Source organism: Acinonyx jubatus, chromosome A2 (genome assembly GCF_027475565.1).
Source record: "Acinonyx jubatus isolate Ajub_Pintada_27869175 chromosome A2, VMU_Ajub_asm_v1.0, whole genome shotgun sequence".
Classification (NCBI taxonomy): Eukaryota; Metazoa; Chordata; class Mammalia; order Carnivora; family Felidae; genus Acinonyx; species Acinonyx jubatus.
In genome coordinates, this window is record NC_069383.1 from 105,361,096 (window position 1) to 105,386,117 (window position 25,022).

Here is a 25,022-nt window from a genome sequence, read left to right on the forward strand (position 1 = left end):
AACTCACTGCCCGAAACACCACCGAACTCTCGGTCATTAGACAGGGCTCATCAGACTGTGCCCAGCTTGCCGGCGCTGCCTCCCCCACCCGCACACCAAGCTGGCGCCCGGCAGGAACCCCTGAGTGCCCTCCCTGTGCCACACCCCACCCTCCCGGAAGCAGGGAGAGTTCGGCCTGCCTGTGCTGCCCAGAGGTAGTCCAGCCGCAGCTTGACGTCCACCTGACGGGCGTGCAGGGCCAGGGTGCAGGAAAACAGCAGGATGGCCATGATCGGCTCGAAACTGCGCCCCGATGCCACGCCGCCCCTGTGGAAGACCAGGAAGGAAACTCCATCGGTGCGCAGAATCTGAGAGCTGTCCGCACGTGTCCCCAGACACGACTCTCAGCCGTGCAGAGCACTGACCCTGGCTAGAGCTGCTCCCTCCGGGAAAGCCAAGGCCTTGCTGGAATTGGGGCCCAGACGGACACGTGGAGAAGCCACCAAGGCGATCTGCTTCCTGGTCAGCAAACCAGAACGGGCAATGCCCGCCCGGCTGTGCTCCGGAGGGAGCCGCGCACCTACCCGGGGGCCCTGGTGTAGCCGCTGAGCTCCAGGACCAGGATGTAGGACGTCGTGAGCACAAAGAGCAGGATCATTTTGGGCAGGGAGGACACCCGCAGGAAGACAGCCAGCGGGAGGGTACCCACAAGGCCGCAGAGCAGGGCGTGGGGCGCCGACTCACAGGGCGCGGCAGGCAGCACGGCGTTGCGGCCGCTGGGCGTCAGGACCACCAGGGACCCATTGGGGGTGGAGCTCCAGGACCAGGGCAGGCAGCCCACCTGGAGGGGACGGAGGGACAAGGATGGCGGGAGGCACTTGCTCCGGACCAGCCCTCCCTCCTCCCCAGCCCGCCAGCCCCATCGAGGCGCTCCTGCCCAGGCTCCCCCCACCCCGATACTCTGACCCACGCCCCCAGGAGCCACCAGCAGGCTCTGCAGCACCCCCTCCTGCTCGGCCTTCAAGGCTCCTCAGTGCAAGGTGCACAGGGCCAGGGGGCAGGAGACCCCCGCCCTCCTCCTCCCCAGGCGGCCAGCCCCATCTCGGTGCTCCTGTCCCTGCCTCCCCCTCCCCTGTTACTCCTGCCCTGCCCCTCCATCCCCTGCACACCGTGAAGAGGACAGCAGCCCCCTCGGCCCCCGTCCACACCTCACGCCTCCAGGAGACCAGCGGGCCCTGCTGCCTGTTGAGATGCTCACCACACATCCTTGGGCCACGGAGTAGATTAAGACCACGACGAAGATACACAAGACGGTGCGGATCTGAATCGTCAGGCACCCTGGAAAACACTGAACAGTAACACAGGTTACTGTGAAAAAGCCGAAACACAGAAACAGTCTCAGTGCAGAGCGCAGGGCCCCGGGGGCTGCCGGACTTCCCCCGCCATGCAGATTCCTAGGCTGTGCTCCAGGCTTCACCTCCCAGGTGAAAAGCTGCCCCAACTAAAAGAAACAAAACCCAGTATCTTCGCATTAAAAAGAGCACCCCCTGGGGGGCCTGGGGAGCTGGCAGGTTAAGCTTCCCACTTGGGCTCAGGTCATGATCTCACAGTTTGTGGGTTCAAGTCCCTCATTGGGTTCTGTGCCTACAGCTCAGAGCCTGGAGTCTGTTTCAGATTCGGTGTCTCCCTCGGTCTCTGCCCCTCCCCCGATCGCACTCTCTCTCCATCTCAAAAATAAATATTAGAAACAATTTTTTTAAGAGCACCCCTGCCAGCCTTATCCCACGCTGTGACTTGGGCACCGAAATAAACTGAATCCGTTAGTCACACTTTTATTACGTTTAACTCCATCTCAGAAATAGCAAGAATTCACACGCACTCGCGTCTTTTCTCTGCTTCATGTAAGTTTTATCATTTCCTTCACACGGGCTTCATGTCAGTTTTGTTAAGTTATTAGGAAGTTAATTTTACGTCTATTTTAATACGTTTTGCAATATCCAACAGATGACCTTGGGGGTAAAAGTATGAACCTCTTTTTATACTCAGGCTCACGAAATTCGAAACAAAAACTAAAATCAAGCCTGCAGGGACCCTGCACAAGCTGCTGACGAGACCCCCAAGCAGCTGGGGTGCCTGGTCCTCCCGGGGAGGTCAGGACCCTGGTTGTCTCGGTCTGGGGGCAGGCTGACAGTGCCGCTTTGCCTGTTTTGTGGGCCAGGGCACCAGATGGCTGTGGGGCTTGCGCCATGGCAGCTACAGATCTGGGTCCCGGTCAGGATCCCTGAGCCCCAGCTGCATCGTGCAGACATGCTGGGCCCCCAACCTCAGAGAGCAGACGTACAGCCCTGGAGCCCACCACCCCCTCCTGGTCTGATCCCGTCACCCCACAAGACTGAGGATGCGGCCACGGGATTGTCGCCCCTAGCCGGACAAGGCACCCGCAGCTCGCACATTCACTCAGCAAGCACGGGAGGGCTCCTCCCAGCGGTGGATGTCAGGAGCCCCGGGGGCACAGCAGTGAGTGAGACCTGGCCCTGGAGCCCCGGGAGAGGCAGAAATGGCACAGAAGTCCCTCTGGGAGGCGGTGAGGGGAAAGCCACTGGCTGAGGCTGAGCAAGCCCTGTCCGGGGTGCACGGAGGCCGCATCCCGGTTGTGCAGTGCACAGCAAGGGCAGCTGTGCAGGGCTCAGGGACATAGAGTCACATGCAGCTACCCAGTTGAGCACGCCACACCCACTTGTGTGGCAAATGGCCAAACAGGGGCGGGCTCCCACGGCCATTTCCTCTCTAGGACACACAAGCCACCCACGTGGACGCTCTGGGTCCGGTCCCTGCCTTTGAGCTCTATTGACCCGATACCACACTCGGCGAGCTGTGACCACTCACGCAGTGGTTTATTTATGGATGGAATTCACGGAGTCACGGATCCACTCATTCGGCACTTCTAGCTTTGTTTCTCACCAGCTATGCGCCATGCCACATGCCATTCCGTGGAAATGAGAGCACCAGCAAGCCGCCACAGCTGGGTCTCAGTCACCTGCCCTCCTGGGCACCACGTGACCTCCCGTGACACAGTCCACACCGTGGGCGGCCATGGTACGCTTCCCCAGCAGAGTGGGCGCTCAGCTGCTCCAAGCACTGACCCCGCCCCAACGTTGCCACTGCAGAGATCGCATCTTTCCACAAAACCCACGCCAAAGGGCCACAGGACTTAGCACGCTGCCTCGCCGGGCCAGGAAACCACACCGGGGCCATGATGTGGGCCGACACTGCGGCTTTGTGTGACCTAGTCACTCTTTGTCACCTTTCTCCTGGGCCCTACTTCGGGGTCGCTGCCCCAGCTGCCTGAGAATGGGGACGCAGGTCCCCACCAGCTCACACTCACAGGACCCCGCTGCGTCCTCCTCGCCCCACCTGACAGGCACCTCCCCCCCTCCCCCCCCCCCCCCCCACTGCTCACCCTGCGGACTTCGAGACCCACCAGAGGCAAGAGCACGGCTAACGCTGACTCACGGGCCCCCTCTGCTCGTGAGCTCACTGTGGGTCGGACCCCTGGCGCTGCTGGCCGCCCGGACCTGTGAACCACAGCTCGGGTTCTGCACGGGGTTCGCAGCAAAGTCCAGCCGTTCTCTGGAGACACCCGCGTCCTGCTCCTGGGCCTTGCGGGGACTCGCCACTTGGCCACGGGCCAGCAAGGGGCCGCAGGACCTGAGCCGGGTGCTGGCTGACCCTCCAGGCCCTGAAGCCGGGCGTGCACAGCAACGCTCCGTCATCCATGGGAGAGGCACGGCCACGACGGGGCCCAGCAGGCCGTGGGATGCACGTAAATCACACAGAGAAGTGGCCCAGAGGCCGCGGTCCACGCTCCAGCTACCCCTTGGCCTCACGGATAGTGTACGTCGGCCGACAGAGGAACAGCAGATACTGCTGCTCGCGGATGTCAGGCGGCACCCGGCTGGGCACCTGGCTTGGAGGGAGTGACGGCCACATGTGCGATCATTCGGCGATTCGGGGGCCCCGGCCAATGTCTGGCTGGATGGTCCGGGAAGAGGTATGGCTGGAACACTGTGACAGGAAGTCACCAGTGGGGCAGACACATGCGGGAAGACCCGTATCGGTGGGCGGGCAACATCGGTGTCCCATGTGAATACCAGTAGGCGCAGGATGTGGCAGACAAGGAGTGTGCTAACCAAGCAGGTGAGACCACCCATTCTGTGGACACCGGTCAGCCTCCCTCCCCAGTCACCCCAGCTATCGCCCTATGGGCTCGCGGACACAGTGGCCACCGTGGCAGGGATGGAGGTGATGCCCAGGAACACGGACTTCCGCTCACGAGGGCCAACCTGACTACGGCCACCACAGAGATCAACGGGGAGCCCCAGCACGGCGCCCTTCTGACGGGAGACACGGGGGAGGGTTCTGGGGATGAGTGTCGAGGCTGGCAGCCCCCTCACTGACCAAGTGACACTGCCGACCTCACCTGGGGCCCCTCCCGCGGCAGCAGGATTCACTGTCCTCCCTCCGTTGTCCCAGGGGAGTTGCTCTGCGTGTGGATTTGCCTTCCCCGCCCACATGCTTCCATGGAAACTCCGCCCACAGACATGCATGACGTCTCACCCTCCCATCTCTCCCCAGAAACGAGCATGGCAATGGCTATGTGCTGGGGTATCCCGCCGGCCTGACCGTGACCCTGCGATCCCAAAGCAGAGGCTTTACAGACAGTGAAAAGCATCGGCTGTGGTGCCGACGGTGTGGTGGCTCTCTCAGAGCCGTGTGCCACGGGGCTGTGGACAACACCGTGCGAAACCACGCAGGGAGTAATCCTGTTGATTGTCCCAAGACCCTTAAAAACATTTGTCAAAATAGCAAAGTTCTCTTACCGTTGGTTATATAAAGAGAGAAAAAGATGTTCAGACTAATACGTATCTGGTACGTTTGTGATGGGCACCAGTGGTCCCCACGCTTTCTCCCTCGAGCCCCAGGCCAGTGAGAAGGCAGCGTCCCTCGACCACATGGCATCCTGTGGTGGCGGGTGGCAGCCGTGACTGGCTTTACCAGAGGCGGACCCATTACTCGGCAAAGACTACTGGGGCCCGGGTCACCCACACCAGGTCTGTATGGCCAACAGGTAGCAGAAGGGAAGCAGGAGGGCTGGGAGGACGCCACATGCCCGGGCTGGTGTGGGGACGGCCACAGGCAAGACTGGGGACAGGCTACTGGGAACTGTGGTGACAGTCCCACAACCGTCCAAGCCGGACCTGCTGACAGTCGGACTGAAGGAACCCCCGACAAAGCCCACGGGCACCTTCCCTTTCGTGGCCTCATGGTGCCTGGAGTGCAGAGCCAGCTGGCCGCCCCTGCCCCCGCCCCTCGGAGGCTGTGGTCACCTGTCAATGGGCTGAGAGGACAGACATGAGACCCTGGAAGCAGGGAGCAGTGGGGACCGGGCAGTGGGGGCGGGGACCGGGTGGGGCAGGGGTCCCCAAGCAGTAAGATGGGGAAGGTGTGCCTGCCCACCAGCTGCTTTACTTCCATCTTCTCTGCTCTCTGGCTGCAGGTGCCAGGCTCCACCAGGGGCAGAGACCCGGCCAGGGAGAAGGCTGAATCCCTTCCGCCCAGCAGGGGCACCCGGACGCCCCCGTGTGCACATGCAGCTTCCCAGGGGCTCTGCCTGCCAGAGGCCAGGGAGCTGGGAGGGAGGCTGCCGGGTTTTGAGGGGACGCCAGGCCTCCTCCCAACCCTGTGTTGCTGGGTGAGCACAGAGCCGGCTGTCCACGACACGCCCCGAGGAAGGCCGGCCCCACGGGCAGGAGGGCCCAGAGCCTGGGTCTTGGTGGCAGAACGGAGTCCCCGGAGAAAACCAGCCTGGGCCCTCTCTCCTCTCTCGGGCGTTTGAGTATGTGAGGCAGCAAATTCCCTTTGTCACCCGAGACCTGTACGTAGCTGGCGATTTTGTCTCTTGTAAAGTATCGTCCCTTAAGGCCCCCGCACAAAGGCCTGCACTCCACACAAACACCTGATCCCAGAGACGTTTGCTCAAACGCAAAGGGCTAAATTGCTCTTCTGAAAACTGGCCTTCTGATCCTGTCTCTATGCCCCCCTACCCATCTCTGGGCCATGCCCCGGCGGGAATGCTCAGAACTAGCACAGGGCCGCCCACAGCCTGGCAGACTCTGAATCCACACGCGTCCGGCTGGAGACCTGAGGCTGCCTCTGCCAGGAGCAAGTGTCCACCCGCACCGGCTCCCAGCTCCCCGGAGGGCACAGCAGGCCATAGAAGCCAATCACGTGACTAAGCTGTCCTCCTTGGAGTGCAAGTGTCACTCCGTCTATGAAGATGAAAAAGCCAGAAACATGGTTTAGGTAAGTATAATTTTCCCAGTTAAAAACAAGGAAGTTACCTATGCATAGCAACGCAGCTAAGTGAATAAAACCGAATTTAGTTTTTCACAAAGTTGCTGTTTCCCACAATCATGCAAAGCTAACACTGGGTCTGCCGCCGTAGCTGCGGGGTGACAGGGAAATGGGGGGCGTGGAGATGAGGCCTGGAGGCCACCGTGGGGCTGGGACCCAGCACCCCCCTGGGAGCATGGCCGCTCGGGGCGCCAACCCAGGCCCGCCCCAAAAGTCACAACAGCAAAGCCAACAGAGAACCCCAACTACCACGTGAGCGCACAACAGACCACCAGCCTCCTGCTCCGGACTCTCCACTCAGGAGAAGGCGCTCACGGGTGTCCCTCACTCCATCACTACAGACCGCCTGCCTCGTGTCCCCAAGGTGCTCCCAGAACTCCCGGCAACGCCCAGCCCACGACGGGGCTTCGTGAGCTCCCGCTACTCCAGAGGGGGTCAGGCGGAGGCCACACACAGGACACGACACACACACACACACACCTGGACCCGGGTGATGTGCAGGTACAGGACGCAGGCCACCAGGAAGCAGATACAGAAGGCCAGCAGCAGCAGGAGGACCAGGTTCCTAGGGCAGAGGATGCAGGGTCACCGTGGCTGGAGCAGGTGCCGTGTGCCCACTGGCTGCCTGGGAGTCTCCCCTAGCCCCCACCCCACCAGCTCCCTTCCAGCCTCCACCCCAGCTTCCGTCGGCCCTGGACCCGCCGAGAGGTCCTCTCTCACGAAGGGCTGGCCGCCAGGCACTGCCCTCTGACTGGAGTTCACCTGGGAGCGGCTCTTCTAGAAAAGGCTTGATCCCCAGGCAGGGCCATCGGGAGGTCACCTCGCTCACGGTGTCTGGAGATGGGGCGGCTCCCATGTGCTTTCTGGAAACTCTAAGGGGACTACTGCCCTTGGGAGGGCTCATTAAGAAAGTGCTCCGTCTGAGGGGCATCTGGGTGGCTCAGTCGGTTAAGCGTCCGACTTCAGCTCAGGTCATGATCTCGTGGTTTGTGGGTTCAAGCCCCGTGTCGGGCTCTGTGCTGACAGCTCAGAGCATGGAGCCTGCTTCAGATTCTGTGTCTTGCCCCTCTCCCACTTGTGCTCTGTCTCTTTCTATCAAAAATAAATAAATGTATAAAAACAATTTTTTTAAACAGAAGAAAAAAAAGAAAGTGCTCCGTCTGGGAGACAGATGTATCGTCCCCACCAAGAAACAGCTCTACCAGACTCACTGTGACTCAGCAGCCCAGATGCCGCTCTGCTGCTACCTCTTTCTTCCTCCCTAGAGCCCGCTATCTCATTCTAACGTGTCTGAAATGACCCACGCCTGGAAACCCAGGGGCATTTCCTCCCTCAAAACCTGTCCTGAAGTTGAGGGTGCACATGTGTGCATGGAGATGCTGAAAATACACGGCGTCCCAGGACTGGCTCAGTTAAACATTAGAAACAGAGCAAGCGTCCCGCACATGTGCATCGGGGCCTCACACAGCCGGCCACTGGGCAAATGGACAGCTGGCTGTGGCCGGGACCGCGGGGGAGTAACCAGCAGACAAGGAGGGAGCCCCCGTGCCCCTGTCCTCTGGCCACTGGGCCCCCAACACTCACTGTGGGATGATGAGCAGGTAGACGAGGCCGAACAAGGCGGCCAGGACGAGGGCCAGAACGACGGCGCTGGTAAAATACTCGTCCTGGAGCTGGTGATACTAGGAGACACAGAGACCCGCCATCGGTGGCTGCGGCTTCCAGGAGACACGCGGGGTCCTCCCGAGGGTGCCCCCCTGGGAACCGCGGCCGCGTCCGGAAGAGCGAATGCGGACGGCCACGGCCAAGGGGCCTCCGGGATCCCCCGCGCTCCTGAGGTCCCGGTCACCTACCTTGCGCTCCCGCTCAGCCTGCTTGTACTTGAGGGTGAAGAAGTCCAGGTCCGCCATCTCCAGCTCTGTCTGGCGCGCTTCCAGGAGGCGGCCAATGTACCTGTTGACGCGCGTGCCCGGGGTGGTGTAGACGGCGTTTGCGGAGAACGACGAGCGGTTTCGCAGTTTCTCCGACGCGGTTCTCAGCGCCCTCCGCTGCGGCCGTCGGGGAGAGAAAGAAACGTCAACAAATCCTCCTTGTGTTGAAGAGAAAGCTCTCTCGCCCCCTCGGGCCCATGTGCTCGCCCGCTGCAGAGTCTGGGGGCCCGGGGCTGGGGGCCTGAGATGCAGTCACGGTTCCACTGCCGGCTGGCGCCCGAGATGCCAGGGGACTTAGCTCAGCGTGGGCGCTGGGGCTCCGTGTCCGCAAATGGGGTCACACGATGTGTATGTGGCAGCCGTGTGGATGGGGTGAGGGGGGGATGAGAGGCAGTACCCAGCACAGGGTAATAGAACAGAAATTGGTTCTTTAAAAATATCAGTAAAACTGAAAAGTCTGTAGCAGGCATGACAAAGGAAAAGAGGGAAAGACACTAACAGATTCAGGAAAAAAAATGCGATTCAACTACAGGCCTTGAAGATGCCAAAAGGGCAAGAAGGAAATACTTTGAACAGTGGTACACAATTAAGTTGACAACTTAGATCAGTGAACTACTCCAAACACACATATACTACCACAACTCACCTGACATGAAACACTGTTAGACTGGCCCTGTAATTACTAAAGAAATTCAATTCATAGCCTCAAAATTCCTGAAAAATTAATCTCCAGGCCCAGATGGTTTCACTGGAGAATTCTCCTAACTATTTAAATGAGAACTAACACTAACTCTATACAATCTCTTCCAGAAAACAGACGAGGCAACACCTTCCAACTCACTTCACAAGGTCAGTATTGTCCTGATAACACAACCAGACCAAGACAGTACAAAAAAGGAACACCACAGGCCATCTCTCTCAATACTGATGCAAAAATTCTTAACAAAATAGTAGCTAATAGAATTCAGCACAATATGAATAGAAGTACACACCGTGACCACATCCAGAGACACAAGGCTATTTACATATTTGTACACGAATGCAACATATCACATTAACACCCGATTAACCACCATATAAAAAAATCCATGGTTGTATGAATTGACGCACAAAAGGCATTTTGACAAAGTTCGATACCCATTCTTGATAAACATGATCAGAACACTAGGGAGGGAGGGGAACTTCTCCAAACTGATGAGGAAGATCTACAGAATATTGACAGCCAGCGTCATACTCGCTGGTGAAAGACGGAGTTTCACCACAGTACTAGAAACCCCATCCAGTGCAATAGGGCAAGAAAAGAAAATAAAGACAAACTTATTAGAAAGAGAGAAACGAAACTATCCTTATGATAAGTGACATGATGGTCTACATAGAAAGTTCCAAGGGGAGGAAAACAAATGAATTCCACAAGATCACTAGATACAAGATGAACATAAAGAAAGTATTTCTTTAATACCAGTAATCAGCACGTGAAGACAAAATTAAAATTCAGGACCATTCATAATCACAGAGAAAAATGAAGTAGGTACAAATCTAACAAAACACAAACACAATATGTATGCTGAAAACTATATAATGCTGATGATGAAGGAGATTAAAGATCTCAATAAATGGAGAAACGCATGCTTGGGGATTAGAAGACACAACACAGTGAAGATACCAATTCTCCTCAGATTGATGTACACAGGCTTAACATAATTTTATCAAAATCCTAACAGGAACTTTTTTATGGATAGACAAGCTTTTTCTAAATATTAAACGGAAAGCAAAGAGGCTAGAATAGCTCATTTGTCTTAAAAATAATATAGTGAAAGACACCACTCGGCCCAACATTAAGACTGATTGTGTAACTACATTACTTGGGATGGTATGGTGTTGGTGGAGGGCCAGACACAAAGGTCTGTGGAACAGACCAGACAGCCCAGAAGCAGCTTCCTATAAGTATGGTCAAGGGTTTTTGACTAAAATCCAAAAGCAATTCAATGGAAGAAAAACTGTCTTTTCAACAAATGGTGCTGGACCAAATGGACGTCCATAAGCAAAAAAGTAAATCTTGACCTAAACCTCATACCTTATAAAAAAAAAAAAAAAAAAAACTAACTCAAAATGGATCACAGGATTAACTATAAAACATACACAGTAAAACCTTGGATTGTAACTTGTTCTGCGAGGGTTCTGTAAGACAAGCAAACATTTCTAAGAATTTTAACTTGATAAGCAAGTGATGTCTTGCAACATGAGTCGAACATGACACTGAATGACATGTGATCACAACTGAGCCAATGGTCCTTCTCTCTCTCTGCGGGATTGTGGGCGATCATCTCCCAGGCTCGGATGCTCGGTCTCAGGCTGTGGTGTTTGGCAGAAATCAGTGATTTTTCAGCACGTTGGAAGGTGCCCACAACTGGCACTGGTGCCTTTTCTGTCACTTCAAAGCACCTGTGGACAGTCCTTTGCTTTTCCATACAAGAGTGAGCCTAGGAACGCTTTGCTTCATTCTAGCTCAGGCTGCCTGCGGACAGAGACCCTTTCCTCCACTGCCTTATTACCAGTTACAGTAAATACAGTCTATGATGAGAGTTTATTAATACTGCACTGTAGTCAACATCCATGTGAGCGTATACAAGGGCCCCCATGCAGAAGAAGATCCCATGGGACCAATAGACAGCAGTGATTCCATTAGTGATTGTGAAAGTCGTCCTACACAGTAACCCTCCTCTCTCGTCTCCCTCACACCAGCCACCAGGTTTTCAGAAGTAAGTGCAGGTTAACTTATTTTTCTTTATATTCTACATTTTCTTTATTATTTTGTATCATGTTACGGTATTGTAATCATTTTTGTATGAATATTTTTGGGTTGTGGAATGAATCATCTGAGTTTCCGTTATTTCTTCCAGGGAAATTTACTTTGATGTACAAGTGCTTTGGATTACAAGCATGTTTCTGGAACAAATTATGCTCACAAACCAAGGTTTACTGGTAAGTATAAACTCTTAAAAGAAATGTTAAAATCTTCAGGGTTTGGGCTACATAGACGGCTCTTAGGACACCAAAAACACAGCTCATAAAAGAAAAAATATCGGTAACCTGACATCTTCAAAGTTTACAATGTCTGTCCTGTGAAAGATGCTGTACACAGGTGAAAAAACAAGACAACAGCACCAAAAAATCAATCCAATCAGAAAGCAGACATTTCACCAAAACAGAAGAGAAAACACGGATAAAAAATAAGCCCCTGGAAGAGCACCTGGGTGGCTCAGTCAGTTAAGCATCCGACTTTGGCTCAGGTCGTGATCTCCTGGTTCGTGGGTTCGAGCCCCACGTCAGGCTTTGTGCTGACAGCTCGGAGCCGGGAGCCTGCTTTGGATTCTGTGTCTCCCTCTCTCTCTCTGTCCCTCCCATGCTTTCTCTCTCCCTCTCTCTCTCAAATAAATAAAACATCTAAAAAAATTTTTTTAAAGAAAATAAGCCCCTAGAAAGATGGTCGTCATCATTAGCCACCAGGGAAATGCAAAATAAAATCGTGACATGTCACTACACACTTACTAGGTCAGCCAAAATTAAAAAACAATAGCGGCAGCATCGAGTGCAGGCGACGACACAGAGAAGCGGGATCCCGTACGAGGCTGGTGGGAATGTGAGGTGGGGCAGTCAATCCGGAAAATGGGTGGGCAGTTTCTCAAAAAAAGAAAACAAAACAAGACCCATCCTGTGTACCCTGACGCATGGCTGGGCATCCCTCCCAGAAAAGGAGCATTCGTGTCCACACAGGACTCTCAACATGAGAGCTCACTACAGTTTTATTTGTCGTGGTCAAAGCCAGAAACAACCAGAATGTCCTTCAACAAGAGTGGTCAAGCCAACGGCGGTCCATCCACACCGTGGAATGCCAGCCGGCCACGGAAAGGGGGGAGCTGCTGACACAGGGTCAGCCTGGAGACACCCCAGGGCTTTGTGCTGAGTGAAGAAACAGCCAAGTTCACAGGGCGCAGACCAAGGGATTCCACGTGTACGACATTCCCAAGTGATGGTCACTGGAATGGAGAGGACTCAGCGGAGCCGGGGCTGGGGGTGGCGGCATGACCGCAGCAGAAGGGGGACCGTGGCGGTGATGGAAACGTTCCGTATCCTGAGCGCGGCCACCAGGACGGGACGGGGCAGAGCCACACACACCACCCACCCAAGTCCATTCCCCACACGGGAGCTGGGTGAGACACGACCGCGAGGGAGGCCGCTGAGGGCCCCAGAGCCTGTGTGTGTGCGTGGGCAGCTTGATGCCACAGCTGACACGTGGGGGGTCCGTGCAGTGCATCACCTTGACTTCCGGAGAGCTGTGGAAACGGAAAGTAAGTAAGGACAGAAACCCGTTGCCCGCAAGCCGCTGATGTTTGCGCCAATGCCAGGCTGCGAGTGTGTTCTTTCCGGTTCCACGGCCCCTGCCTCCCTGGGCCCGGGAACAAGCCCAGGAAAACCCACCGGCGAGCAGGGCCAGAGGGCCCACGATCCTGAACTGGCCCCCGTGAACGCGCTGTCCCCCGGACCTGACGCATCTGTGCACCACCACCCCCACCACCTGAGAGCCCTCAGCTCCTATGAGGGTCCGGCGCGCAGGGAATGGCAGGCGGAGCACGGCCCCCTGACCTCGGCTGTTTCGGGAGGATTAGCTGAGCCCACCTGCCCACGTCTGCAGAGGCAAAGGGGGCAGGACTGAGTTCTGGGGGCCAGGGTCGTCCTCACTCGGGACCCTGGGCGGGCTCGTGAGGTCCTGCAGGACACCTGCGTGCAGAGCGCCCACTGCGCCCTGACCCCCAGGCCCTGACCCCTGACCCACAGCTCCTTGAATGGGGCAGGACCTGAGCCGGTGCCACTCCCCTCTTTGCATGCTTTTCTCTGCTACCCACAACAAGCACGTATTTCCTTGGAAAACAGATCAACATCGAGGCTAAGACAAAACTTGTTTCTCGTTTCAACGTGGAGTTTGGCTGTCTGAGCCTCTCCCTTAACCTGCCAAAGGGAAGGACAGTGGCTCGAGTGCAGAGACCTGAAAACCAAGGGCCGTGCATCCCCAGGTGGGCCGCTTAACCTCTCTGTGCTCCAGCTTCCCGGTCTGTGAAATGACGACAGCAGATGGTCGTGAGGATCCGGAATGTTCACACCCGTGAAAAGCTGGAAGTGTGTCCCCCCCGATGGAGTACTCAAGCTGGCTCTCACCATCCTCGGCAGGTCCCCCACTGCCACCAGCGGGCGGGTCAGGAGCCCCAGTCCACGTGGAAGCCCACATGTGTGAGGTAGCGTTCCCGGGGGCTGGGGTCCCTCTGCCCCTCCGTTCCCGCTGGACCCCCGCTCCTCTGGGATGCGGCTGCTGGGGGCGTGGGTGGTGAGGCGGGGCAGGAAGGACGGTCACCTGGCCGGGGCCAGGTAGGAGTGCACCCCTGGGGCCCGGCATGGACACCCAGCGTGGATGCCCCGCATGGACGCCCCGCCTGGACACCCAGCGTGGACGCCCAGCTCCCCTCAGGCGAGCAGCGCAGACGACGGAAACGTCTCCCACCCGTGAAGCACAAGCTGGGTCTCGGTTTCCTCTCAGGCTGACACCCCGGACATTGTGGGCCGAGAACTGGCCCTGCCCAGCGTCAGCCCCTCCCAGCCCATACCCCACTCTCCCTCCCCGCATGCTCTCCCCACAGGCCCCGAACTTAAGACACCACTTCAGAGACAACCTTCTAGAAGTGACCGGTCATCTTGGGAACTGGAGGGATTCTCCCTCTGGGGCCTGGGTGCCCACGGCCTCCACAAAGCAGCAGCTGGGCTGCCTGGACACCAGAGGCCACCATCAGAGCCATGCAGGCCGGGGGCCACATGAGAGCCACACAGGCCAGAAGCCACGTCAGAGCCACGTGGGCCAGGGGCCACATCAGAGCCACACAGGCCGGAAGCCACATCAGAGCCACATGGGCCAGGGGCCACGTCAGAGCTACACAGGCCGGGAGCCACGTCAGAGCCCTGCAGGCCAGTGACCCTGGCTGGGAAGAGGCCCCACCATGGACTTGGGGTCCTGACTAAAGGACGTCCCGCAGAAGTGCTCAGACTCGCACTTCTCCGTCCATCCTTTTCCTCTCTTCGTGCTTACCAGGAATTTACCCTTTTCTTTATAACTGTGAAGCGTGTTGCTATAAAGCTGCTGCCTCCTCTCTCACTAGGGACATTGTAGGGTCCACGCAACGCGCCTTGCTTGCCCAGGACCCCAGGGAATATGTTTGCTGATTGCCACGCTGATGCCTGTGGGCCTGGCTGGACACGCCAGGGACGGGGGCGCTGAGGCCACAGAACTCTGGGGCCGGGCAGTCAGGGGTGCTCGGTCCGATGAGAGTCCCGGGTGACAAACCCCATGCCCGCTCTCCAAACTGTCCTTGCCGAGGCTTGAGAAATGAAGGCCATGCTCAACTGGCTTTCCTGATGCCCTGCGGCTGACCCCAGATGGCAGGCCCGGCCTGAGACCTGACCATGGTCCATGGGCACCTGCCTGAGCCGGGGTGCTCAGGGGTGAGCAGCTCATGGCGATGGTGCCCTGGTCTGACAGGCAACCCTGCCTACAACCACTGAAAGCCACAAAAGAGGCACATGCGTGGCTGTGGTGGCAGAGACGGGGGCCATCGCTGTCCCAGGCAGAGAGCAGAGGGCAGGCACGGGCCGAGTGCACAGCTCGGGCACCCAGACTGCGTGGCACAGTGAGGGGCAGCTTCTCGGCATCCTGGAGACACAGGAGGGTCCCGTGCAACCTCTCACCGTATGAGTCGGGGACAAAACCACGACGGGTCACCTCGGGAGATACTGAAATTCAACATCTGCCATCTGCATCGTGGCACCAGCACAGAAGTCAGGCCTGGACACGGATGAGCAGAAGACGGGGCCAGTGAGGGACTTCATCCCAACGGGGAGGCAGGCTCTGGGGCCAGTGGGGCCAGTGGGGCCAGGGGGGCCGGTGGAGACAGCGGCCGCCAGCGGAAGGGCCGGCCTTGCAGGTCACTGGGTGGTCGCTCACAGTCCTCACTAGGGGCCCCTGCTGGCGGGCCAGCCCTGCCTCTGCACCTCTCCACCCCGTCCTTAGGAACCACGTGCCTCGTCACGGCCCCGCATCAACCCCCCGAGGGCCTCCCGTGGGGCAGACACTACTGTTCCCCCGTTGGGGCCTGCTGTCACTAACTGTGAGGCAGAGGGATGAAGGGGAGCCGCGGGCCCCAGCCGGCTACCTGCCTGTCCCTCCATGCCCCCAGCAGGGGAGCCACCTGGGCCAGAGGCCGGAAGTGCTGGCTGGAGGGAGGGGCCAGATGTGGGGCCGAAGCTCAGGGTCCAGGACACACAGGTGGTCAAATCTGATGCACCGGCCGGCAGCTCACCGGGGGCACAGGGAGACCCTCTCGGGCTGGGGAGCTGTGTGCAGACGGGGAGCCTTGAAACTGCACAGTGGTTGCGGAACTCGGCCTCGGACCCTGGGGTGAAGGGCGAGGTGACAGGGACGGCGGCCGGAGCACATGCCTGCACAGAGTGAGGCAGCAGGTGTCCCCCAAGGTGGGAGGCTAGAGGGCCAGGACCTTCTGTCCCCGGCAAACACAAATGAAGGACCACAGTCTGAAGGCAGCATCCGTGAGGCATCCTGCACTCCGGAGATTCCGGGTGTCGGGGGCTGGGCCGGGATTCGGGGGCCTGGGGACAGGCGGAAACCAGGCGTGGCTTGCTGCTCCCAGAGGGAGGAGAGGACGCAGGGTGAGCAATCCAGCGGCAACTCCAAGTGACAGTGAGGGAAGGGATCATGAATACACACACACACAAACTCACACACGTGCACACATATATGCACATGCATATTCACACTCACACGCATGCACACATATGCACGCACACATGTGCTCACATGTGCGCTTGTATGCACATATGCACACACGTGCTCACATGTATGCACATATGCACACATGCAAACTACACTGCACAGAAACTCACATGTACACATGCACACTCACACGCACATGCACACAGAAACACGCACACATACACATGCATGTGCAAAATCAGACATGTACACACCTATGCACACACGCAAACACACATGCACGTGCACATAAACTCACTCGTATGCATGTGCACACAGGCCAACACACACACACATATGGAAATGCACACACACGTGCACACACATGCACACACCTATACATGCACACACACAAACTCACACTATGCATGCATATGCACACACACACGCACACACCTAGGTACACACATGCAAACACACATGTGCACACACACTCGTATACATGTGCACGCAGGCAAACACACGTATGAAAACACAATGTGCATACACACGGACACACCTATGCGTGCACAGAAACTCACGCACGTGCATACATATATGCACGCTCACGCACGCACTTCCAAATGCACAAGAAGCTGTGAGAAAAGGAAATCGCAGGAGGACATCAGGACTCAGAAGCCCAGGCCAGGCAGGTACCTGACACACCTCTGCTGCCGGAGACTTGGAGTTTCTAGAGCCCATCATCTTCACAGGGCAATCGTAGCAAAGAGGGGCCTGAGCGGGGTGGGCTGTGAGGTCACAGTTCTAACGGAAGCCTGTGCCTCCACAGGCCCCACGGCAAACACTGACGTGGAGAGACCTCGCACAGGGGACGGTGAGGAACGTGACCTTCGACCCGGCTCTGCACAGAGGGGTCCCCCCAGGAACACGTGCACACACCTGCCAGGCACGTGAAGCCCATCCGGGTACCTGGCAGAGGGAAGGCCGCTCTTGATGGAATTCACCACCAGCAAAGCTGTCCAGGGGTTTCCGGCAACATTCTCACAAATACGAGCTCACCAGCAAAACCACAAAAATTCCTTGGAGGCAACAAACCCCCAGGAGTCCCAGCCAGCAGCTTCTCCCCCAAAAGCAGGGATGGAATCCCTTCTAACGCACAAAACCCACACGGCAGGGAAACCGGGAGCGAGGGGCGCAGTGCGCTCTCGGGAGATGGAAATCGGTCACCAACGGAGCAATGGTGGCAGGGCGCCAGGACACAAGGACACAGGAGGGCGAGGCTCAGAGCTGCTTGGGAAGGGGTGGCAGACCAGGCTCCTCCGGGGCTCCGGGGACACGGCCCCTGGCCCCCGCCCCCTGAAACACAAGGCCCGTGTGGCTGAGTGGATGTGGGGACGCCTGCAGAGCAGCACCCCACAACCCAGCAGGAGACCAGAAAACCCAAAGATGGCTCTGACCGAGCTGAGAGGAAAGGTGGAAAATCCTGGCAGCTAGGCCGCACAGCAGGGACACCCAAGGGGAGGCCACCTTCCATCCGCTAGAGGACTCCACCACGGAGAAGCGTGCAGGCAAAGCGGGAGGCCTGGGACAGGAGGGGCAGCCAGAGGCGCTCCCCGTGGAGGGTTGGCCTGTCTGACGGTCCCCCGGCTCGCAGGCCACGGCCAGACCTCCCAACAGAACATCTGACATGCGCGAGTATCCAGAGGGCGGGTTCAGCCAGAGGCTGGGGGTCTGAGCACGAATTTCCCGATACACACATGGAAAACCAAACTGCAAGAGTAAATAAGCAAATAAAAATACAAGATACCAGAAAGATTTTTGCAGGAAAGCAAAAGCAGCCCAGCCCTGAACGGCATTTACAAGGTTGTGAAGCGGAAAAGGCCAGGGCTGACCCGGCCGAAGTGCACCTGCTCAGGGACCAGCGCTGGCGGCCCTGCCTTGTTGTCCTCACACGTCATGACAGCCCCCCCGCCTTATCGTCATCCTCACATGTCATGGCGCCCCCGCCTTATCGTCATCCTCACATGTCATGGCGTCCCCTGCCTTGTCATCATCCTCCCACGTCTGGGCGCCCCCTGCCTTGTCGCCATCCTCCCGCGTCATGGCACCCCCTACCTCATCGTCCTCACACGTCATAGTGCCCCTGCCCTGTCATCGTCCTCACATGTCATGGCGGCCCCTACCTTGTCGTCGTCCTCACACGTCAGGACGTTAGAGAACGGGATCTCTGCCTTGAACATCTTCCGACAGTGCATCAGCTGCACAAGCAGGTAGCACACGGTCTTGAACTTCATCCTCTTGGCTGGTTTTATGTCAGAGAGGATCAGCCCTGGAAATATCTGTGCCGACACGTGGCACAAAGAAACCCGGTGAGGACACCCGTGCTGCCCCTCCAGCCTGGAGCATGAACGAGACGGGAACACTCCAGGAGGTCATGGAGACCAAACAAGTGAACAGAACCGGCACCAGGTCCCACAGCACAGAGCCGCACCCACGGCCTCAGAAAACCAGAGTGAAGCCGGCATCCGGGGGCAGAACAGCGGACAGCTGTGGGGCCGGGCCAGGGGGAGACCCCAGAAGCCTGGTTAAGGACCACACATGCCGACCCCCATGGTCCCTGCCCCTCAGAGACCACCCTCCACTCCCACCCCCCTGGGGCCCAGTGCTAACCCCTCACCTGGCCCTCCTCCAGGCCCTGCTGGCAGCTGCCACTCTCTCCCCTTCTTCGCAAGCCCAGCCTGTCCTGGCCCAGGGCCACCCCCACCCATGGTCCCCAGGCTACAGGGACTCCTGCATCTCAGGGACTGCAGAGCCCTGATCTGTGGGCATACCACGACAGTGAAGCTTGAAGCTGTCCCCCACATATGACACGCTTATGTCCCGAAGGAGAGCTGGGGCCACCTGTGCCCTGCACCCTCACCTGTGTCCTGAGCCCCCCACTTGTGCCCTGAACCTCTCACCTGAGCCCTAAAAGGAACAGGTCACCTCTAATCATATCCAGATCAGCTTCCTTGGACACAGTGACCTCAAGTGCCCCACACGATCCTCCTGTGAGCACAGCACCCCTCAGCGTACCCCCCACCCCCATCTGTTTTCCAGGAGAGGTAGTAAAGGACCAGGGAGGTGAGGGGGGAGGCTGCAGGAGGCCCAGCCCCCGAGAGGACCCTGCGCTCTGACGGAGGGTCTAGGAGCTCACAGCCCCTGCCCCACACACACCCCATGCCCCCCCACGCACCCCTCCCCTCACACCCCTCCCCCCACCCCGAAGGCCTGGCCCAGGGGGTGGGCACGCCATCTTGTCTGTGTCCACGCAGGAGGGTCCTGGCACCCACCTTCCGCCGATGTGACGGCACGATGAAGAAGGTCTCGATGTTGTGAGCTTTCAGAAAACTGTTCCTCTCGTGTCCGTGACCCGGCTCCACCTCGTAGTCCCCATTCAGGCACGCTAGGGTCGTCTTCGTGATGTGGACCTTCCTGCAAAACACAGCAGAGGCGTCCCTGAGCACAGGCACGTGCAGGAGAAGCGGTCAGGCTCGCTGAGTCACACATGTCACACGCAGGTCACCGGGGAAGGGAGGGGGCGGGAGCCTAGCCACAGGGACGATAAGAACCTTCAGCAGGACGGAAGACAGCAGTGGGGTGAGGGGAGAAGCAGAGTGTCCCCGAGACCTCTGGCCCTGCCCGGTCTCACTGTCCCCACACCAGATGGAGCGTTCACACTCATCCCGGCACATTTTGTGGCGAGAAGGAGAATCCGTAGTCGATGCCTCCCCACACCCGCCCTGGAGCAGAACCGTGAGCCTGAAAACCCATAGCAGCCCCAGAACCCCTCAGCCCCAGTGCCTCCCAGAGACCTGAGCGTTGGGGTCTGCGGAGAAAAGCAAATTCCCCAGTGTGCAAAGCGGTCCTCAAACCACCATGTCTCCTTGATTTCCTGCAGGGACCAGGGTGTTCAAGCAGGGTGAGAGTCCTCACCGCTGGGAGGGACTCTGTCACCCGCCACTTGGCCCAGAACTGCACAGGGACAGCCAAGCAGCAAGGGTCTCTGGAGAGGCAGGAGAGCATCCTACATTCAGGGTCCTCCATCCATAGCAGAGACGGGAGCTGCACACAGTCACTGAGCTGAGAGTCCCCCGGGTCACAGAAATCTCAGCAACTGCTCTCAGTGCAGAGCGCTCCAGGCTCTGGAAAGAGGGGGTCTCGGGTGCAAGCACGTGGTGGGAGTGGAGGCCCCCGCGGGTCCCAGCTGGGATGTGGCCTGGGGACAAATGGGAGGCCTGGCCAGCCCGGGGCCGCAAGGCCAGTGAGACAAGGCCCCACCTTCACCAGCGAGCACTGCCTGCCACTGGCCCCGGGTGCTCACTCGCCCCATGTCTGTGGTGAGAGAGCATCAGCCCCAGAAGCTCCCTCCCAGGACGCGAGCAGGACTGGGATGCCAGCACCCACTGTCTCAGTCCTGTGGGATCAGAGGCCCAGCTATGCGTGTGACTATCCCAGACGGCAGGGGCAAGGGGACATAGGGTCCGGGCCTGGAGGCCCCCCTGATCCTGGAGCCAGGGAAGACACAGGTGACTGTGCTTCCCCTAGGGCCCGCAGGGCTCTGGGAGTTTACTCAGGACCCAGAGCTGTCTGCTCCAGGGCAGCCTGGAGCGAGCACCTCGCGCATCAACTCGGGGAATTGGCCACAGTACCAGGCAGCAGGTATAAAGGGTCGGTTTTAGACCAGGAGATGCACGTGAAGAGTGGGTGTGTTTGGCCTCCTCCGGTTCCACCCCTGCCTGGCCCTGGCCCCATTAGGGCGACTGCTCAGGGGGTCCAGTTTGGGAAGGGGCCCAGGAACCCAGCCTCAGGGGTCTCAGCGTGAAATGAAAGCCACACAGTGACAAGATACACCTACCTGTCTGTCCACCTACCCATCCGTCCACCCATCCGTCCACCCACCCGTCCGTCCACCCACCCATCCGAGTCTAGTCACGCTCTCTGAACACCCCATGGTGGACGGGGTGTTTGCTGAATTAGTAGATGGGGGGGCGGGGAGGGATAGGTCAATTGGGGGCTGTGATGGTCCATGGGAGAGGTGCTCAGGGATGGCCAGGCTCACAGACGACAATCATCTCTGAGCACACTTGGAAAGGCCTCAGCGTCAGGCGAGTGCTGTGTGTCCCCCACAGTCTGTCCAGGAGGGAAGGAGAAAGATGTGTCCCCAGGAACCAGGTCTCTGGGGCAGGCAGAGGGCAGGCAGTGAGGGACAGGGGAGGGGCAGAGCCCTGGAGGCACACACGGCCGGGAGCTCAGGAACAGACACTGCACGGCCAGCACAGGTGCGAGGGTGGCTAACGCTCACTCCAGCGTGGGGGCCACGTGAGCCCTGGCGGCACATAGCTGTGCCTGGCGGCCCTTCTCCCATGGCCGCCGCTGAGCGGAGGGAGGGAGAACCCCATTCTTGCCTTGGCTGTGGGCCTCATTGGGCAGGGGAGGCCACCGTAGCGGGGCAGCCACAGGGCAGGGACCACGCGAAGCACACCGTGGTGCCAGGAGGAAGTCCGTGTGAGCGCGGAAGGGCTCTGAGGCCACGGCACCTCCCTTCCTCAGTGAGCGCAGGGAACGGAACTGCCAGCAGGTGGCCAGGCATCAGGCCTGCTCTCCGGCCAGGACCGACTTCCCATGGAGGCCGGGGGGTCCCGGAGGCCCAGCACAGACCAGCACCCGCGCCCCTGCCCTCGCCACCCCCCCCACAGCACACCGCCTCGCCCCAACTCACCCAGGTAGGCCAGCCGCCTCCATGACATTGGCCAGGGTCACGTCGTTGGACCACACGTCGTACTGCCACTTGCGCAGGCCCAGGACCCCGCAGAGGACCCTGCCTGTGTGCAGCCCCACGCGCATGTTCAGGTCCACCTCCGTGGCCTCGGCCACAGACCTGCAACAGACGAGTCACAGGCGTGGGGCTGGGCCCTTGTCCACACACGCACAGGGGAGCCCGGCCAGGTGAGAGCACGGGGTCTCCTGACCTTAGCCTGACCCCCGGGCAGGGCCCCAGGTGGCCAGGGCCCCTCAGCCCCCCAGCCACCGGGCACCCCACACTGTGTCCACGTCGCCCCCTGCCCCCTTCCCACCCAGGGCAGCCCCTGAAGGCAAGCAAGCCTGGGACCTCAAATCAGAGCCCCCGATCCGCTCTGTGACCCGCTGACCCAGAGGCCAGGGTGATGACCGGCCAGGAGCATCTGACAGTCTCCGTGGCCCAAGCGCCCTGGGGGACAGCTGGGGTTTGACCCCAAGCTCCAGACCTGGCCTGTGGGGAGGCTGTCACTCCAAAGTCGTGGCCCGACCCCCAAGCAAACTATACGGGATGGAAAGTGGGCCTCGACACACATGTGGACATGGAATCATTCGGCAGGTCCCGGGGTGCAGGTCACCCCTGGCTGAAGAACACGGGACAGCATGCATCCCCACGGTGCCCAGGGGAGATGGCCTATGGTTGGCAGCCACAGCAGGGTGACCCTGCAGGACACTCTGTGGGAGAAGGGGTTCCCTGCAGCCGTGGGGGTACCCAGGGGGGTGTCCCACCCCATTTCCCAGCCCCTGGACGTGCCACCACAGTCAGACACAGGAGGCACATGACACACTTTGTCCAGGCAAAGGGGACGTGTGGCTGTGCTGACGCCCTCCGGTGCTGTTTTCCTCGTTCTGACTTCCCCAACGGGCAGAAGTTGTGTTATTAAGGAAAACTCTAAACCACGCCACTGAGGAGGCAAGAGCAGGCTGTCTGGTGGGCTCCCAGGGACAGAAGTGGGCTGCACAGGAGGGACAGGGCAGTGTCCGCAGTGACCCCCAGGCAGGTGTGCCCGACAGGCCTCCCAGGTCAGCGGCCAAGCCCAACCAAGAAGGGCCAGGAGGCCAAGCCGAGGTGCAGGACACGAGGGTCCCATGGCTACGATGCCTATCAAGAGGGGGAAGGGAGACCGGCCGCCACCCTAAGGCCGGCTCCACCAGACAACCCGCCCTCTGCCCCCCGCCAGCGGAAGGTACCCTGCGGCCCAGCCACGTGCAGACCCCCATGAGCTCAACGAAAACTCCGCTTCCTGCTTTGATGCTGGAGCCAGTTCATATGCACCGCCTTGTCCCAAACACAAGCTGGCCCAGCCGAGATGCAGTCTCCAGGAAGCCCTCCCAGATCTGCACCCCCAGTCCCTGAGGGCTCATCACTGGTGCCAGTACAACAGGGTCCATCGGAGACTGCTCCCGGCCACACCCTGACCTCCCGGCAGGCTGACCCAAATCACCAGAGACACGGGGGTGCCTGGGCTCTTAAAACATCTGAAATAAAAACCCTAAAGGAAGACAAGGGGATTCAACAATGAAACAAAGGTGTTCTGTCCAGAACATACAGACAGGACACTGACTGCGTCCTGGGGAGGACGAGGTCCGGAGGCTTTGGTTCTCAGAACCTCACACAAGCAAGGCGGCCACTCCTCATGGGGAGGGGATGGGAGCAGAGCCCACACTGGGAGACACCAGGATTTCTAGGGAAATCCCACCGGCCCAGCAACTATGACCACACCAACCACTGCCCTCTCTGAGCCTCAGTTTCCCTGTGTGCAATCCAGGGAGGGGCTGAACGAGTGCCAACAGGCTCTGACAGCAGCCGAGCTACCCTGGTGCCTCCAGGCTCAAGGCCACGGCCACGGCCTGCTAACTCCTACTCTGGCAGGTGCATGTGTGGGTGGAGACACGGGAGAGGGTCCACGAGGACTCAGGATGCTCCACGCCACTGCTGGGGGTCCCAACGTGGGGCCTTCAGATGCCCATTCCTCTTGCCGAAACCACCCCACCTGAGGACGGTGCCCCCTGGGCCCAGCTTGCCGTGGCCCCGACTTCCATGTGCAGACTGCCCGCTGCTCCCACCAGGTTCCCGCCAGCTGGGCCACCCTGCCCCCAAGGGGCCTCACACAATCCTGGACCCACCTCCCATCGGGGGCCCACCGCTGCCCACTGCGTCCACCGAGGGTTCGTCCCCCAGAACCAGAGGTGTTCACGGGCGCATTCAGAAGTCCGTGTGCCACAGACCGTTCAAAGGGATACTTAGAAGTCTGACTGTGGATGTGTCTTCAACACCTATTTAGTTTTACACATATGAAACGTATTTTTCTCTTAATTATAATTTTTTTCAGTCATTTGCCAACCTCTACCTAGAGGCACTGAGACAAAAAAAAAAAAAAAGATAAGATTAAAATTTGGGGTAGTTTTTTTTTTTTGAAATTTGCAAAAAGAAAAGAACGTAGGGAAAGATGAGTAAGAAAATTTGCAAATGGTGTTTCTGTGCGTTTTCAGCATTTGCGCCCTCTGCAGCCGGGAAGGGACAAAGGGCATGGGGACCCTGGCTGGCAGCCACATGTAGCGTGCAGCATGCCGCCAGCCTCCAACCAAAGTCTGCAGCCCAGACACCCCACTGGCGGGCTCTGTCTCTCCCCTCTTCCAGAAGGTTCTGCCTCAAACACCTGAGTTCTGTGTCAGCAAACGTTCAGGCACCTGGGCAGGCGCTTCTCAACAGATCGTGCGTCAGGAACTGTCTCCCTGAGACACGCTGGCCAGGAACAGAGATAGCCAAGGGGCCTCCAGGACCATCGGAGGCACCTTCCCTCCGGGGCCAGCCCAGCTCCGACCTGGTTACATAGGCGTCGGCGCCCCGAGGACCACACAGCCCCGCCAGCTCCAGCATGGGTCCCTGAAGGCAGAGCACAGGCCGCTCGCTTCCCCTGACCCAATACCGCAAACCAAACACGCAGCCTTCCGCAAAGCCACGTCTGCGTTACGTCTAATAGCAACATGGCCCCTGGCCTGCTTCTGGTCTGGCACATGATGTGCTGAGGCCTGTGACAGACGGGGCT

The 25,022-nt window shown here is 58.8% G+C and overlaps 1 protein-coding gene across 1 annotated transcript in view; it reads right to left on the minus strand.

The window, feature by feature from the left end:
- The window catches only part of ADCY1 (adenylate cyclase 1), a 106,733-nt gene that overhangs the window by 28,676 nt on the left and 53,035 nt on the right, over nt 1–25,022 (minus strand). The window contains exons 6-14 of the mRNA XM_053218751.1: nt 21,896–22,054; nt 19,467–19,608; nt 18,318–18,473; nt 8,247–8,441; nt 7,978–8,075; nt 6,874–6,958; nt 1,238–1,327; nt 564–820; nt 176–306 (exon numbers count right to left, since the gene is read on the minus strand). Coding sequence (XP_053074726.1) covers nt 176–306; nt 564–820; nt 1,238–1,327; nt 6,874–6,958; nt 7,978–8,075; nt 8,247–8,441; nt 18,318–18,473; nt 19,467–19,608; nt 21,896–22,054 — 1,313 coding nt within the window. The remainder of the gene's footprint in view (nt 1–175; nt 307–563; nt 821–1,237; nt 1,328–6,873; nt 6,959–7,977; nt 8,076–8,246; nt 8,442–18,317; nt 18,474–19,466; nt 19,609–21,895; nt 22,055–25,022) is intronic.